The 17481-nt window shown below is 49.3% G+C and overlaps 1 protein-coding gene and 1 pseudogene across 2 annotated transcripts in view; one reads left to right on the top strand and one right to left on the bottom strand.

Annotated features, from left to right (window-relative positions):
* Nucleotides 1-247: 247 nt before the first annotated feature.
* Nucleotides 248-17481, bottom strand: part of NEURL1B (neuralized E3 ubiquitin protein ligase 1B) — a 38378-nt gene continuing 21144 nt past the window's right edge. Inside the window, exons 3-5 of one of the 2 annotated variants that reach the window (XM_036120324.2) lie at nucleotides 7780-8499; nucleotides 5548-5673; nucleotides 248-5171 (exon numbers count right to left, since the gene is read on the bottom strand). In XM_036120324.2, the coding sequence (XP_035976217.1) occupies nucleotides 4927-5171; nucleotides 5548-5673; nucleotides 7780-8499 (1091 nt within the window). In that variant the 3' untranslated portion in view covers nucleotides 248-4926. The remainder of the gene's footprint in view (nucleotides 5172-5547; nucleotides 5674-7779; nucleotides 8500-17481) is intronic. The other variant, XM_078066876.1, reaches the window with a different exon arrangement.
* LOC118553364 (cleavage and polyadenylation specificity factor subunit 5 pseudogene) lies at nucleotides 12293-13349 on the top strand (annotated as a pseudogene).

Genomic DNA, 17481 nt, shown 5'->3' with positions numbered 1-17481 from the left:
AATTTTTTTTTTACCATTATAAATAATGCTGCAATGAACATCTTTACATACAGAGCTTATCCTTGATTAGAACTATTTCCTTGTGATATTTTCACAAAAGTTACTTGGCAAAAGGATCAAACATTATCAGGATTCTATGGACATTTTGCAAATCGTTCCCTCAAGGTCGGCAATGTTTTGTATCCCTCACCTTCACTCCCCAACAGTATGTGCAACTGCGATTTTTTAAATTGAGTTCTGAAGAAGCTTTCTTTTTTAACAAGCCAAAGTTGTATTTGTTTTTTAAACAGAAAAATTATGTTAATATAAAACAGGTAAAAATAGACAAAAACCAAAACACACAACACACAAAAGCACAACACACAGGACCAGTGCAAACCCTTTCCAACCCACTCCCCCCAAGTTTTAAAACCTTTATTACAGATCCCCAAAGATTAGATTGTATTGGAGAAGTCACAGTATTGAATCAGAAAAATAAGAAAAGAGACATTTTTAAAAAGGTCTGTATACAGGTAGTGGGGGGATGGGATGAGAGAGTACACTTCATCACTCCTACATCAAAAACATAATGCAGAAGGGTTTCAGTGATGAGCACATATGTCTAGAATACTACTATGTATGCTAGTCCCCTGCCCACTTTTTAAAGTTGCTTTTAAAAAGGATAAAAAGTGCACAGACACTTTCATAAGGCACAGACAGATTGGTGTACAAGTCATTTCATTAGGGGCTTGGGGAAGACAAATACCAAGAAATGCCACATGTTCCTGAGCAGGCATCCCTCTGCCAGAACTGGGGCAGGGATGGGATTGGGCAGGGAGAGGTTACTGCCTCTCGTTCTCCAAGACTGCACAAGCCCATTCTCAACTGGAACTGATGGGGCTCTCTGGGGACCTAGGTATTGATTCCAGCAACCACTCCCAAGCCTGAAAGTAGCAGGTAGCCATCTCTCCACGGGTCTCCCTGGTGGGACCTGAGGGTAATCATCCAGCGGTGGGGCCTTTGAGGGTTCTGCCCAAGGCCATTTTGGCAGCAGCTCACTGACTACAAAATACCTGGCATTTCTAATGCAGAGGAGGCTTCTCAAAGCAGGCAGGAGGCTCTGGGTCAGGAAAGCAGTCATGGGCACTCACCAGAATAGATCCCCAAAGGCAACAGAATGGCCAAGAAAGCCCAAAGGATTCTGTCCCTAGCATCTCATTATCCCCTAATGTCTCTACCTCTGAAGGCAGAGCTAGGGTGCTGTCCTCTCTGCTCCGCATTCCCAGCACCCCACACCTAGTAGGCACGCAGCAGATGCTTGTTGAATGACTTTGTGTGCATGTATATGTGTTTTACCAAACCCCTGAGCCCTCGTAACTTGATTTCGGATTTCTCCTGTAAACCTTTAATGAGTACCTACTATGTGCTAGCACAGGACCCAACGCTGGAGGGAGCAAATAAAAGTTTACAAATCTGTCCAGCTCCGGACTGTCCGCTCCCTGCGGCTCTGTCTTTAGGCCCAGTTTCCAACACTGCATGCAGAACCCAGGCCATGCTGATGAGCGGGTGTTTAGCAAAGTGTTACCGCACATAGAGGGGCAGCTGCCCTGGGCAGCTAAACCCCAGCAACCTCCCAGTTCTGGGAATGGACTAGGAAAAGGAGCTTGTGTTGACTTGGAAACAGCCCAATTTCTCTGGTGGTTCAAAATAAGCAGGCACAAGACCACAACAAGGGAGTATCTTCTGGTCGCCCCCTTCTTAGCCCTAGTGTCCCTGCCTGAGGGGGTGGCAGTGTTGAGGCCCAGGAAGGTGGTGGGACAACGCCCTCAGCCCCTCCACGAAGTTGCCCCGTATGTGCACCCCTGTGTCACCAAAGGAGGCCTTCAGGTTGGACTCAGGATCTCACATAGCTCAGCTCTGCCAGGAGAAGGCAGGCAGCGGGAAGGTGAGCCTGAAAGGAAGGACACTTGTCCTTCTAGGGTATGGGTGGCAGAGGGACCACAGCCTGGGGCTGGAAGCCTCCATACAGGCGCCAGTGCCCAGGCTCTCTCCAGGGGCTGCCCAGAGAAGTTTCAAGAAAGAAAACTCAAGGCAGTCTCAAGCTTTCCGGGGCTTGGGGCCAGGCAGCGGAGAGAGTGGGATTCAGCACCAGACACTCCTGGGTTTGAATCCCAGCCCTACCACCTACTGCATGTGATCCTATCACTTCACTCACAGGACCTCAGTTCTCTTACCTGTCAAACGGGAATAATACCGTGTTTTGTCAATTCTAAATAGCACAGCTTTTTTTTTTTTTTTTTCACATTTCAAGTCTCTGATTAGAATGAATCATATAGCTGTGGTATCTTACAGTTAAAATTCGCATTTTTTCCCTTAGCGGTACATAAAATGGTGTATTTTACAATCAGTGGTGTTTTAGATGTGACTCAGTGGGGTAAGAAGACCTGCCTCACAGGATTAATGCGTGGAGACGCCTCTCCAGCCCAGCGCCGAGGCACATAATGACGTGAAGTGAAAGAGAGGGGTTCCCTTTCCTCTTTCTCCCGCCATGTGGGGGCCATGTGAGCAGCTCCTCTATAGCACTGAATAAATCAGTTTAGAGCATCAGGAAATGTCTGATTTTTAGAAGACAAACACCCCCTTAATTCCTCTTGGAAACAGGGAGGCTATTTATAGCAGCTGCGGAGCAAGTTAAACAGGCCACCAGCTCCTTTTGATCCAGGTAGCAGGTCACCAGGAGCATGGCCCGGTCCACGTCAGGTCCAGGCCCTCAGTCACTGGTTTCCTGGTGGTGGCTGTACATGACCCTGGCTGGAACCCAGGGGTGGGGGCAGTTAGGAAGAGCAAGAGGCAGGGGAGACCAGCTGCCTCCCACTGGCTTCGAGGACCACCAGAGCTTGTGATTGGCTCAATCCAGTCAGTGGGCACTGCTGCCTGGAGAACCAGCTCTGGTGGGGAGGAGGTCACGAGTCCTCTCCCACATGGTCTGGGCCCATACATGGGGAAATTGGAAGGCTCCTGCTGGCCAAATGCAGCTGGGCACTGAGTGCTACCCAGCGTCTCCGGCTCTTGTCCTCCCCAAAAACTTCCGTCACAAAATTTAAAGGTGGGCATGTTTCCCAGATTCACTAGGGGGACAATAACCAATCAGGGGTTCTTGCAGGGGCAAGAGTGGGGGTTCTGAAGTTGAGATCAGGTCGGAACACTATGACCACTCCAGGCAGAGAAGAAGCAGTTGGTCCAAGACCTAGAACATTACAAAGACCACCTGGTCTTACAGGCTTTGATTTGATGAGGGCCCAGCTAAGCTGGGCTCTGGGCCCCCAGGCACCCAGCACATATGTGTTCTATGAATGCAGAAACTCTCTGAATGTTCTCCTTTCTCTGCCGTCATCTGTGCAGCAGAGGAACAGATTAGGAATTGTAGTAAAAATGTTACCTGTTCTTTGTAGGGTGTCTTGGGCTTTTTAGATGTTATGCTGGTTCCCTCGTGGGTTCTGGAGTGGGACGGACAGATTGAGAACTGAGAATCAGAGAGGCCCAGGGGCTTCCTTAAAAGTACAGCACAAGATAGGGCAGAGGTTAGGCCCTGAACTGGGGGCAGAAGGGAGGAGTGGGCCTGGGCCAGCCTATCAGCCCAGGGGTGGTCTGGGAGTCTGCAGACATGGGCCTCCGCAGGGGTGCGGAAGTCGGGGACAGGGCCAGGTCCCAGGAAATGCCTGCAAATGGCCCTGGGAAGGGGGAGAGTCCCAAGGTCAGCATTTTAATGTCTCAGCTCTTAACATCTTAATGATCATTTAACATCTTAGTAATCAGCAGCTAAAGGGAAGCTGAGAATCAGAACCAGTTGCAAAGTCTTTTCCTCCTACCGTTTCCCCAGCAGGCTGTCCTAGTGATGCCCACTGCTGCTGGTGAATGCCAGGCCCGGGCTGACAACACGAAATGTGAAGAGCCGTCTGCGTGATGGGGTGGCCTTTCCAACTGCAGGTGAGTCACCTGCCTCCAGGATTCTTTCTCTCCCCCAGGAAAAGAGAACCTGCTGCTTGCCTTCTTCTTGGGGACAGCAAGGGATGGGACAGACGAAAAGCATCTAGAGGGACCGAGTCAAGGTGCACTATGCTTATTATTAGGCTGTCTGGGGTGAAGGGGTGAAAAGTCTTCTGGGGATGACACCACCCAGAGCTCTCGGTGGGCCGCAGCACCCATCAAAACTCCTCTCCAGGACTGAGGAAGAAACTAAAAAAGCAAATTGTTCTTTTCTGTTCTCCACCCACCTTCCCCCCAAGGCGTTGCTGCTTTGGAGCTGTAAACAATGAGCTATTTTTTCCTTCCCTTAGAAAATCCGAGTGTCCCTTTTCTATACCATCCAAGGGAGTTCTGTTTAGGTGCAGGCTTCATACATTCAAAACCAGCTGACGTTACAGCCCCAGAGAGTGAACAATTTCTAGTCACGCTACCGTCTGGGCTCTGGATTGCACATTCCTTAGTGTTAAATAACCTCCCAGAGCCAGGATCCCTGGATAAATACCTATGCGTTCTCTCTCACTCGTTCTCTCACACACATTCTCTCTCTCTTCTCTGGCCACTCCCTCCCCTCACCCTCTCTCACACACACTCAACCCAACTCCAGCAAAAAGCATTGCACAGGGAATGCTGTTTCCCAGCCGAGAGGTCACCGAGGGACAGGGTGGTCTGCTAGGCAGTTCCTGAGCTTGCTTTTGGGACGGCCTTTTGGGGGCAAAGCACTTTTGAGCCAGAAGCAGCCCTTGCCTGGGCTCAGATCCCCAGGGCCTCATCTCCATGACTGTCACGCCTTGCCCACCATTGGAGAGTGGCAGATGGGATGGCCACTGCCCTTGGACTCCCTGGTGGCCACAGCAGTTGCCTGGCTCAGGGGGCCTTCAGAAAGGTGACCTTGCTCTGGCCAAGGCCCATTGGTGGGCCAGGCTACGGCCTGTAGATCTTAATGACATCCTTGATGGGTCGCCGGCAGATGGGGCAGCAGGCGCGGGCCTGCCTCTTGAGCCGCAGGCCACAGCTGTGGCACAGACACATATGTCCACACGTGTAGATGACTGTGTCCACTTCCCCGTCAAAGCACACCGTGCACTCGCCATTCTTGCTGCCTGCCGGCTCCGGTGGGGAGAACACAGGGGACACTGGGGGACTCAGCGGGGAGCTGGGTGCGGTCACTGCAGAAAGGGAGAACAAGACAGACCTTAATAATGTGGTTTTCACGTGGGTTCTGCTGGGGCAACCCCAAGAAGGCAGAGCTTCTATGGCCGAACTTGTGGGGAAACAATTTTGAGAGACATCAATTTGGGGTTTTTCTCCAGGGCTTTGCCCCCTTCCCTACCCTCCCTCCCCCAAGCATCAAGCACCATGATCACCCTTTGGGATACGACATGGAGATTTCTCCTCCCTCTAGATGACTGTACAGCCGAGGAAGGAGAAGATGCAGGGGGAAAAGGTGGCCATCCTTGCTTAGCCTCAGGAAGGCTCTGGCACAGCTGAAGGAGCCAGGCCAGCCACCAGCCCCTACCCCCCTCTAGGGTTTATACTCCTTACCCAGGGATGACTCAGATGCTGAGGAGGACTGGTTGACACTGAAGGCCATATCAGAATCGCTATCATCCTGGGAGCCGCTGAGGGACCCTGATGGGGACGTGGTCGCAGGGCTGGACTGCAGGGTGCCTGAAACCAAAGAGACTCCATCAGGGGTGGTAGAAGGTGAGTCCTGTTCTGCTAGTCCCTGGCTCTTCGCTCTTTTGCACCTTAGCTTCCCCATCTGTCTAATGGGGGGATAAGAGTTACCTCCCAGGTTTCTGCTAATGATTGATGGAATTGTACATGTGTGGTGGACACCTATTCTTTGCCTGCTCGGCCTCCAGTCCTGTTTATTTCAGAAACAGTACCAGGATTTTTTGTTGGGGCACTTACTTCACCCTCACTCACATGATCCAGGCCAGGCCAAGAAGAACTTCCACCCCTTGGTCTCAATGATGGTTTAAGTAAGGCTATATAACCCAGTGAAGGTCAAAGAGGTCTTCATGAGAACACTACAACTGTTGGGAAAGAAGGGGTGCATCCATTGGGAGGTAGGTCTGGCACTATAGAGCCTGCCTGAGAGTGAAGCCAACATAGGGGAAAGTGAGCTTTGGGATGGGATCCTGAGGACATGCTTTTAAAACCTCGATCCATCTGTTCCTGAATCCATCCAATATACTCCCAGACTTTTGAGGTATGTGTACCCATACATTTCCCTTTCAGTTTAGGGCACTCTGGGGTTTTGTCACTTGCAACTACAAGATTCCTAACTAGTCGTAGTCAACACGAATGAGTTTTCTCCCTTATGTTCACTGCTGGTTCAGATAATAATGGGTTATTTCTTAGGTGAGAGAGATGCTCCTTCCCTTACCCTACTTGAGGATGGATGGACAGATAATGCAGTGCTAGGGTTGCTGTCAGGTAGAAATCAGGAGGGCAAGTCCCTGGCCTCCAAAAGAAGTCACTTCTATTCTACCTTCTCTTCCTGACCACTCAAGGACTCATCCTGGTTCCTCTGGAGGTGCTGGGGAGGAGGGTAAGGAAGACTGATTCTAGGCTTAGTTCTTGCCAAAGCCCCAGTGGGGAACTTAGGCAACTCATCTCAGGGTAAATGGTGACTATGTCTGGTCATTCCTTAAAAACAAAAACAAAAAAACCCAACAAACGATACCACCGCTTCCTTGTTCCTCCTCTGCCTGCAAACAGCAGTCATTGTTGTTACTACGTATTAAACATGCTGAAGGTGGCAGGCACCTGCTGAAAGCATTATATGCACCTCATCATTTCATCCTCATGACAACGCCAGGATGCAGGTAATTGCTCCCTCTGTACACAAAAGGAATCCAAGGCTCAGAGAAGGTCTGTGATTTGCCCAACATCTTCATGGCTGACAAGCTATGTGACTGGGACAGTCAGTTAATCTCTATGTACTTCAATTTTCTTATCTGTGGATGGGATAATGATTTTGGTTTCATAGAGGCATCAGGAGTATAAAATTGAATGAGATAACAGGAAATGTTCATTCTTTCTGTTACCATTTGGACTGACTTCTTGAATCATGAAAATGGAGCTGTGCTCTCTGGGAACCTTCCCTGACCACCACCTCCATTCTACCAAATGGGAGAGAAGCCCCTCTGCAGTGGCCCACATCACATGGTGCAGCTCTCCATTCAGGTGTGTCTGTAAGTTCCTGCTGGGCATGGCCTATGTCCTGTCCTCTACCATGCTCCATCCTGGAGCCCAGGGCCTGGCCCACAGCTGGTGGGTGCTCCGTGTCTATTGGTGGCATGAATGAAGGCAAAATCATGTCAAAATAAGATGGTTCAAGCCTCCATCCCATTTTCTGTGGATGCTGTTATTCTGATGTCCTCTTTTAAGTGTAGTTGTGTTTACTTTTTCTCCTACAACTTAATATGCCTCATGTATATAAAAAATAAATGTGATATAAGTCATAACAGAAATAAAAATTGCACTGACCATTTACCGACTGCATAAAGCCTTCCAGGCCCTGACCCCAGTGGGAACTTAGGTCCTCGTTGGCAAAGTGTGGGCTTGGGAGCAGCAACATGGACATCCCTGGGACACTTGTTAGAACTGTATTTCGGGGCCGCCCCTACTAAATCAGAAACTCTAGGTGGAGGCGGAAGGGCGCTAATAGGCGCTCAAGCCTGGGAAGCGGGCCTGGGCTTCAGCGGTGCGGCTCGAGCTACCCAGTGGCGGCCCGGCGCACGCGCGGTCGGTCGGGGAACTCACCGAGGAGGCGCAGCTGGCCGGCGGCGCCGCCGCGCACGGCGAAGAAGGCCCAGAGCGCCTGCGTGGTGTCGACGCACAGCAGGCGGCCACGCGGGCGCCCGTTGACGCCCAGGAGCACGTCGCCGCCAGGCCGCAGCGTGAAGCTGAGTGCGTCGCCGCCGCTCGGCACGGGCCCGGCACGCGCAACCACCCAGTACTCCTTGCGGTCGAGCAGCGCGTCGGGGTCGGCCGGCAGCTCCGCGGGTCGAAGCCCGCCCGGGTCGCACGACGTGATGCCGAAGGCCAGCGCGCTGGGCGCCGCCAGCCCCGGGCGGCCCACCTCCACGAAGAGGCTTTCGCCGGGTCGCAGCGGGCGTTCGGAGAAGACAAGCGTGCGGCCGCCGTCGGGCCGCGGCGCGCAGGCCACTTTGCGGTCGGCGGACAGGCTCACGTCGGGTCCGCGCGTCGCGTGGAAGCGCAGGTCAGCCTCGAGCAGCGCCGGCGACGATGCGGGCCGCGGGCGCTCGCGAGGCCCGCACGGGATGGCGGCGGCCGAGGCGTCGGCGGGCAGCGGGCCCGGGGCGCGGCCCAGCGCCAGGTGACCCAGCTTGGCCACCACCTGGTTGTTCTCGAGCTCGTTGTTGTCGAAGTTGGCGGCGTCGTGGCTGCTGGGCGGCAGGCAGGCGCTGAAGCGGGCCTGGCTGAGGCGCGCGGGCGTCAGCGTATCGGCGAACGCGCTCTCTGCGCCAGGGCAGAAGGGGGGCCGTGAGGGTGCGGGCCGCCGGCGGGGAGCCCCCGGCACCCGCGGCCTCGGTCCCCCCACTCTCCCCCGCCCCCTCCCCACAGCCCCTCACTTTTTCTAGTTCACGTGTGTATTGATTCAAGAACCACAGGTGCACAGCATCTGAATAAGCACAATCCTGTGTGACTTCTCTTTGGGATGGGCGGATAAGGCCCTCCCTCCGTTTTTCCTTCCTTCGTCCCTCCCTCCCTCCTTCCTTCACCCTTCCTCCCTCCTTCTTCCTTCCCCCACTCCAGAGGTTTTCTCATACTTTGGAAGATTTGAAAACCCTTTATTGTTGGCCTCCCCAACTAGAACATAAGCTCCAAGAAGTGAATCCTTCTGCTCTTTATTTGTGGCTTTATATGACAGGCGCTATTTTAAGCTCCCTTCGCGTGTTATCTGAGTCCTCACACAACCTGTGAGGTGTGTTCTGTTATTACCAGCCATTTAACAAAGAAGGGAGGTGAGGCACAGAGGGGTTAAAGAATTCGACCAAGCTCACACAGCAACTGGCAAAGCCACAACAAGAACCCAGGCTCTTCAACATGTGCTGAATCTGAAAGAACAGAGCCCAGTGCTGCACAAACATTGAATATGTTAGCTTTCTGCAAGAGATGGCCTCATTTTATAGGACAGAAAACTAAGTTTTAAGTCACCGTCATGAAAATATTTTTGAATAATTTTTAGTGGGATGGAAACATGTTCTTGATACTACATATTATATAGTTAAGTAAAAAAAAAAAATAGTGTTTCATTTAGGTAATACAGGTCCTCATACTTTGGTAGATTACTTGTCCATTGTCTCCCCAACTAGAATGTGAGTCCTTGCCTGTCTGTTCACCACCACCTTCTCAGGGCTTAGCAGGGTTCTGGGCAAAGAACCTTCATTCTTTATTGTATGAATAAATGAATGAATGAGGTTTCTAGAAGACTGCCACTCTGAGTAACAAATCAGGGAAAGAAAGAAAGTCACTAAAGTATTGTGAAGTTTTTTTAGTGATAAAAATATTCTCATTAACCATAATAAGTAAAGCAAGAAAAAGTGTTTTTCAAACTTCTCTAACTAGACTCCTCTAGCTAAGATTTGTCATTCTGTAATTTATATCATGGAAAAAACTATTTCTTCCTCTTTAGTTTTCCAAATATAAAATTAAGTCATAATAGTGAATATGCTTTTTGAAAAAGCATGCCCTAGCCCCTAGTGAGAGTCTGATAAGTTACTCCCTACCCCACCTGCAGAAATCCACAGGGCAGATTTTATAAACTGGCCATCCACGTTCTGACCTGGCTCACAGAACTGTTTGTTTGGCCTACTGGTGTATTATCCAGTATTTCTACAATAAATACGTATATTACAAGTCTTACCAGAAAACCCCAATATTTTAAAAAATCTTTTTCAATTACTAGTTAATAATGTGGGAAAACACCAATGATATAAATTAAGTGAACAAAAGAAGATACAAAACAATATATTATTTGATTCCAATGGTGTGGGAAATGTATATATAGGATGCATAGGAAAAATACAGGAAGGATATACATAACAATGTGAGGGTGGTTATCTCTGGATGGAAATTTGCTTTACAGTTTTTAGATTTTCTCACTTTTCTCTAGTGAACATGTATTGGTTTTGTAATCAGAAAAAAAAAGGCACATATAAAAGATTAAAATAAGGTTTTCTGTTTGTTTTTTTAAGACATTTTAGATAAGTGGATGTTTCTGGTATAGCATCCACTTCTGGTGGAGCCTCCTGGTGTGATGCACTCTCCCAGGGCTCTCTGTCCTACACATCCTGCTAGGCCAAGCCTAAAGGCACTGGCCGTGGCTCACCCTGGGTCTCTGCCCTTGCCAAAGTCTGCTTCTGTCCCACCCCAGTGCTCCTCCTCCTTGCCCAAACAGCTCTACATAGGAGTCCATCCTTCAGTGCAGCATTCTAATTAAGAGCATGGCCTGTGGAGATGGTTCAAGTCCTAGGTTCAGCGCTTCCTGGCTATGTGACTTTAGGTAGGTCACTTAATCTTTCAAAGCCTCAGCTTCCTCAGCTTAAAATGGAATAATCCTGGTCCCCCTCCCTCATGTTGTTACAAAGATGAAATGAGATGTTTTTATGAATAGTGTAGCACAGAACATGGGACAAAATAAGTGCTCAAACCATGTTGTTATCATTATTCCTTCAGTGTTTTTTGAACAAAATGTATAGAGCACTCGCCATGTGCCAAATGCTGTGCTGGGTGCTGGGTGAAGAGAGGTGAACAAGCAGGCACAGCTCCTGTGTCCATGGAACTCCCATTCCAGTGGGAGAGACAGACTTTAATGAAGCATTGGACATAAAACCGTGTAAGTACAAACTGTGGTGAGTGCTACTAAGGGCCACTGTCCTGCACGGCTCTTTAAAATGAGCATGTTTCAGTGGGGGAACTCAGACTCTGAAAGGCATGGTGAGTTACTCCACGTCACGCAACCAGAGAGTGACAGAACTGGAGTTCTCTGAGCGTGAAAGGGGAACTTGGTCAGAAGTGAGGCCACAACGGGTCTTTGTGACAGTGAAGATGGAGTGAAGACCTGAAGGCCACGGGAGTAGACTGGTGCCTGGGAAGTGGGGTATAACCATTCCAGGCAGAAGGAATAGATTGTGTGAAGGAACAGCATTTCTGAAGTGAAAGCTTAATCTGCGAGCCTGGTGTAACAACATATGTGACAGCATTTAGCCTGATACCTGGCACACAGCAGCCCCTCAGAAAAGGTTGGTTCTCCTCACTTATCTCTATGCAAGCAGCTTTGTCCCCATCAGGCATTGTCCCTGAGTGAGACAGGCCCAAGACAGCACAGTGCTGGCCTAGGCCTGACACTTCAGAATCCATCTCTCAAAAGATTCTCTGTGGAGAACCAGAAATCCCACAATACCAAGAGGCCCCCAAGGGAGCTTATCAAGATTTCCTAACTTTTAACCTGTGATTTGCCTACAAACTCTCTAGACCCGATGAAAGTATATACAGATATTTTTTTGAGACCCTACCTACCAGAGGCAGTTCTGCACATTATCCCTATCAGTCCTCACCACTATCTCATGTAGCTCTGTAAAGTGGGCACTTCTCATAGCGGGAGAACACCGAGGCTCTGAGAAGTGGAGCGAGTTATTTAAGGTTGCACAGCCAGGGGTGACAGTAATGGGATTCCTTCTCAGGCTATATGACTCCAAAACCAGATCCCCTGACCACTAGCAGTACTGCCTCCAAAGTTCACCTTTGTTCTACTCTTAGAGCTGCCAGCACGTGGACTCAGCCTCCAGCCAAATGGCTCTTGGAGTTGCAGTCCCCACGAGTCTAATATGACCCCTGAGAGAATGAGTCTGACAATTCTGCCCCCACCCCAAACATCTGAATAGCAGTCCCAGGCCAGGCACAGGGGAGACTGGGGTGGCTAGGATTGGCTCCACAACCTCCCACTCTCGCTGGGCCATGTCCAGAGCCTGGCTCTGGATCTGGGAGAAAGCTGGATTCTTTCCTTTCTTTCCTTTCCCTAGCTCTCTCAGGTCAAATATGTCTGGGACTGGAAGTAGAACAGAATTTATGTCTCAAGAGAAACCATATTTGTGTGAAGACAAAAGAAACCTAGAAGAATTAGAGACAGAAAGGGCCATCCATCAGTCACTTCATTGTCTCCAAAGGTGATTGAGGATATGCACTAGAGGCAGAAGGGGCAGGGCATGCTGGCAGAATGGATGTAAGGCAAGGAAAAGAGGAATCAGGAATGACTCCTGAGGTTTTGGACCAGTCAACTAAGTGGGTGGTGCCCTTCAGTGACAGTGGGGATGGCTGCCTGAATGTGTTCAGTGTGGAATACCTTTTGGATGGTAGGAGGAGATGTGAGTAGGTAGAGGGAAGTCTGGACTTCAAGGGAGCCATCAGGGCTGGGAATATGGATTTGGGAGCCAACATCCTAAAGATGGGATTCAAGGCCTGGTGACAGGCTTGGATCATCATCTGGAGAAAGGGTAGATGGAGAAATGGTCTTGCTCTATGATGGCTTGTTAAACTCCATAGATGTTTTGTACACTTTTCTACATGCATATTGTATTACATGATAGAAAAGAAAGCTGACAATAGAACCCTGGGGTTCTCAGCATGTGGAGACAGGCAGGGAAGGAGCCAAAAAAGAAGCCAAGGAGGAGCAGCCAGGGAGGCTAGAGGAAAACCAGAAGCTTGTGAAGCCAGGAGGCATGAGCAGGTCAGAGAGGCAGGGAGAGACCACCTGTGCCAAAAGTGAGAGACCAGGTAAGAAGAGGCTGAACTCTGGATCTGGCAGCCTGAAGTCTGGTGAGATAATGAGGACAGCTTGGGAGCAGCCAGATTTCAGTGCATGAGGCAGGAATTGGATAAAATCATTGTGAGGAGGTACATGAGCTCCAGCTACCCCATGTGTCACTGCTGCAGCTAGGAACAATTTTCTTCAAAGTACCTGGTGGTGAACTTAACCCAGGAGAAGATGAAGGACTAAAATGCTGACAGAGCTACTAGTCATCAAGATCAAGTCCTGCCAGACAGGGTCATTGCTAATTGCATTGGTAACTGGTAGAGACCAAATTTTGAACCTCCTCAGTATCCATTTTTTCCTGTACATATTACAAAGCCCTAAGGAACATAAGTTGTTTTTGGTTCAACTTCAAGAGGAAGCCTCGTTTATAGTCCCTAAAAATTACAAGCTGGTAGTTATATCATTGTTTGAATTGTATGACAATGCACCAGGCTATGGATCCATCATTTCTTGTCTCCACCTTCTGAACAGGTTCAGTTTTATATGCAGCTGAATTCTGTGCAGTGGTGAAACAAGCACACAGCCATACACAGTGTAGAATAAACATGGTAGAAAAGTCTTTTGGGGGTTTCTTTCCCACTCCCTAAATTGCTATCCACTTTTACTGTTTGAATAGTAGAGTTAATGTGGAGAACAAAGTGTTTGACAAAGACTTGAACTTATGGATCCAGATGCAGGGCCTAGAGGTCAAATGCACCACCAATTATACATGGCCACATATCCATATATATAAATGGTATAAACATATGTGATACATAATTTATTACTGTTTCTACTCATACTTCTTTGTACATTAAAGAAAGTGGACTTTATTTTAAATTTCACATTAAACTTTTAAAAATAAAAAAATACATATTACTGGGATGAGCTAAAGAGGATTGGGATGAGGGAGGTGGAGAGGGTGGCAAAGATATTTTTGAGAAACTTTTGCTCTGAAGAAAGCAGGGAAATGAGAAAGTAGCTGGTGGAGGAGATTGCCAATGGCATTTTAAAAATATATATATTACTTGAGAAAGAGCACGAGCCAGAGGGATGGAGGGAGAATCTCAAGCAGACTCCATGCTGAGCACACAGCCCAACATGGGGCTCAGTCACATGACCCTGAGATCATGATTTGAGCAGAGATCAAAAGTCAGAAGCTTGACCAGATGAGCCATGCAGGCGCCCTAAGGGTTTTTTTTTTTTTTTAAATGGAAACCAGACCTCTTGTGTGTGCTCATGGGAATGATTTTGTGGGGAGGGAGAAAGTGAGGGTGGAGAAAGGGACAAATGATAGGAGCAATGTCTCCAAAGAGGCAGGAGGGTACAGGAGCAGAGCTCCTTCAGCCCTGGCCACAGGAGGGCTTGCAGCAGGGCAGGGGTATTGGGGCTTAAGAAGGAAAGATGCAGATGCCAGGTCTGTGGGCCACTGAGCCCATGCTTTTCCAACCGAAGAAGGCTGGACCAGGGGATACAGACCTCCATTGGACTCTGTCCGGTCCTGGATGTGACCTCAGTTTCCTTCTGCAATGTGAGGGCCTTCACCCCCGTCTCATAGGTCTGTGGGAAAAGTTAATGGCAGATCTGTGGAATAACAATGTACTTGGCACTGTGCCTGGCACAGAGTAGGCTCTCAGGAGCCTGGGAAACCACATTCCTTCAGGCCACCCTGCCAGGCAAATGCCTTACTATCAGGCAGGGAGTTGGGTGCTGGCCTGGACTGGAGAGAATACATTAACTGCAAAAGCCAGTTTCCCTGTGCTGCTGCCCACTGAGGCTCTGGATGAAGCCACCTGCAGCCATTCCTCCTGTGTGATGTGGGGTGCTCACAGGTCCCATGCTGAGGCACCCCCACCCCCAGGGTCCTGGGCCCAACCCCCTCCCTTATCATGACCACATATCAGCTGGGTGACCTTGGGCAAGTCCCTGCCTCTCTCTAGGCCTCAGTTTCCTCACCTGAAGCATGGGGTGGTGCATTTGACCTCTAGGCCCTGCATCTGGATCCATAAGTTCAAGTCTTTGTCAAACACTTTGTTCATAACGCTAATAAAAAACAAACATGAACTCTAGCACCACCAACTGATGGGTAACCTTGGCCAAATTATCCATCCATGCAGGGTCTGCAAATGGGGATGATGCTATTTCCTGCCTCATAGTGTTCTAGTGAGGACTGGAAAACATCACCCAGGTAAAGTTCCTGGCATAGTTCCTGCTGCATAGTAGGTAACTAAATTAATGAAGGGGCTCAAGGCTTTCAAAAAGGGTAAATGACTCCCTTACAAGGCCTATAGAGAGCTACTGTTTCTGGGTGTATGACATCCTCTCCCCCTTCTTCAGGTCCCAGCACCCGGCTTTTCTTCTAGGAGAACTGCCCCCACACCCACCTCCCAGTTCCACTGATTACCTTGAGGAGGAGGCCTTAACTTGGCCAGTCACTGTATCGCATCCTCCTGGCAATGGAGAGCAATGAGGCTAAACCTTGAACTTTAGCTAGACCTTGTAGGAAAGCAGCTGTCCGGCTAGATTTGTTAATCTGGTGGGATGAGAGACATGGGAATGGAGCTGCTGGTGCCCCCCCTCCCCCCCCTCCAAAAGGGAGCCCAGCTGAGGATGATGCTAATAAAGATGACAGCAGGGCAAGAAATAAAGGCAGGCCAATATTTCAGGTGCTGTTCATTGGACCCCTGCATCAAGCCAGCCTTACAGGCAGTCGTTCCCCTGAATTTTCAGTCACATGAGACATTAAATTTTTTTTTTCCTTGCTTAAGCAAGATTGAACTGGTTTTTGATACTTAAAACCAAAGATTTCTGACAACATAGGCCACAATGCCATGGCCTTGGACTGGTGTTGCTTATTTGGTCTGACCAGCCTTCTACCACTGGGCAGAGGAAGGACAAAGGGGCTATATGACAGTGACCACTACTGCGTTGTCTGTAAGAGGGACAGAGGTGCCTCAGGACATGGGGCCTGAACTCCAGAGCTCCAAGAAAGAGCTTCTCAGAGGAGCCAGGGAGAGGAGGGGGAAACTTGGCCATACCTGCCTCTCTAACTACTAATTCAACAGAATGTCATTTGCCTGGGCTCAGCCCCTTCTCTTTGGCCCAGAGGAGCATCTAGAGAAATCACAGGTTCTCAAGATGGCCCACTCCGGGATCCAGCAAGGCCATCCTGGTCCGTGCCCCAGAGAATGGTAAACCCCAGAAGCCACAGTACAGCCTTGGGGGAGAGTGTGCCCTGCAATATAGTTTGCTTGGGTGGGGGGGCTGGTGGCGTCCGAGTCCGTCAGTGCAGGAGCTGCTAGGGAACAAGAAACCAGACAGATCTAAAAATGGGGCAAGTGAAAAAAGAACAATGGAGTGATTCTTTGCCCAGTCCCATGCATGTAAAACTCTACTTTTTTTTTTTTTTTTTTTAAATACTAAACACCAGAGTGGTGCCTATCTGGCAGGGGAAGGGGTGAATGGGAATTTAGAGTAGGGGCTGGGGGTGAAGTAGAAAAGTCAAACAAGAGAAGGGGCTTTTGTGGTCCAGGGATGACCCCCATGCCTTGATCTGACATGTCTGAAGAATTCAGCTCGGCACCCAGCAGGGAGGAGAAACAGGCGCCCGTGCAAAGGTGACTGTTGTGGTCACAAGCCTGGCTATGCCCTGGGATCACCCGAAGAGCCTTGAGAGATCTAGATGCCTGGGGGCCACTCCCTGAAGCTCTGATTGAATTGGTCTGGATACAGCCACGGCTGAGAACCACTGAACTAACGACAGACGACAGACGGATGCATCTGCGTTCTAATCCTCGCTCTGCCACTCACAGACTTGGTGGTTTTAGGCAAGTCACTTCCCTTCCCTGAGTCCTGAAGTCTTGGGGCTAAATCCCCTGTCTTGAGGAGAGAATGAGCAGGTCACAAGAGAAGGCACACCAGACACGGGGGTCTGCAGCTGGACCCCCCTGCAGGAGGATGCTGGGCTAGGAACATAATTGCAACAAGTGAAAGAAATACATGAGGCCTATGAACCTTTTTCTTTCTGAGACTTAACTTTATTTAGCTCAAGTTCCAGGACAAATAAAGGGTCCCCCTGTCCCATAAGACAGGGGGATGTTTCTCAGATGAGGGGTGCCAGATAAAATCCGGGATGCCCAGTGACATTTGAATTTCAGAAAAACAAATGCTTTTATAAGTATGGCCCAAATATTATATGGGACATACTTGTACTAAAAAATTATTTTTCTGAAATTCACATGTAATGAGGTGTCCTGTATTTTTATTTGTTCAATTTGACAAGCTTACTTAGATGATACTTGAGCTTGTTGGTTTTCAGTCTTTATCTACTGGTCTAAGAGAAGTGAGGGAGGGGTGAGGGGTCTCTATTCTGGAGTTTTCCATTCTGGAGTTTCACAGCTGACAATCACTAAAGGAACTATGTCACCTCCTTGTTCCTTGTGAGGAAAAGGAGATCAGAAGGCTCTGGATTGCACAAACACTGGCTGCCTTGTATTTATCCACTTGGTACCTTAGACACCATCATTAGAAAGCCCAGTTCTAAGAATTGGGAGAGGGAGATCCCACTTAGGATGGGATTTCTGTGGTTCTCATGTTGCCTCACCCGTTGCCAGCAACAGTAGGGTATTTGTTGCCTGAACTCAAGC

Source organism: Halichoerus grypus, chromosome 2, assembly GCF_964656455.1.
Source record: "Halichoerus grypus chromosome 2, mHalGry1.hap1.1, whole genome shotgun sequence".
Taxonomy (NCBI): domain Eukaryota; kingdom Metazoa; phylum Chordata; class Mammalia; order Carnivora; family Phocidae; genus Halichoerus; species Halichoerus grypus.
This window is presented reverse-complemented; position numbering and strand designations above follow the sequence as displayed.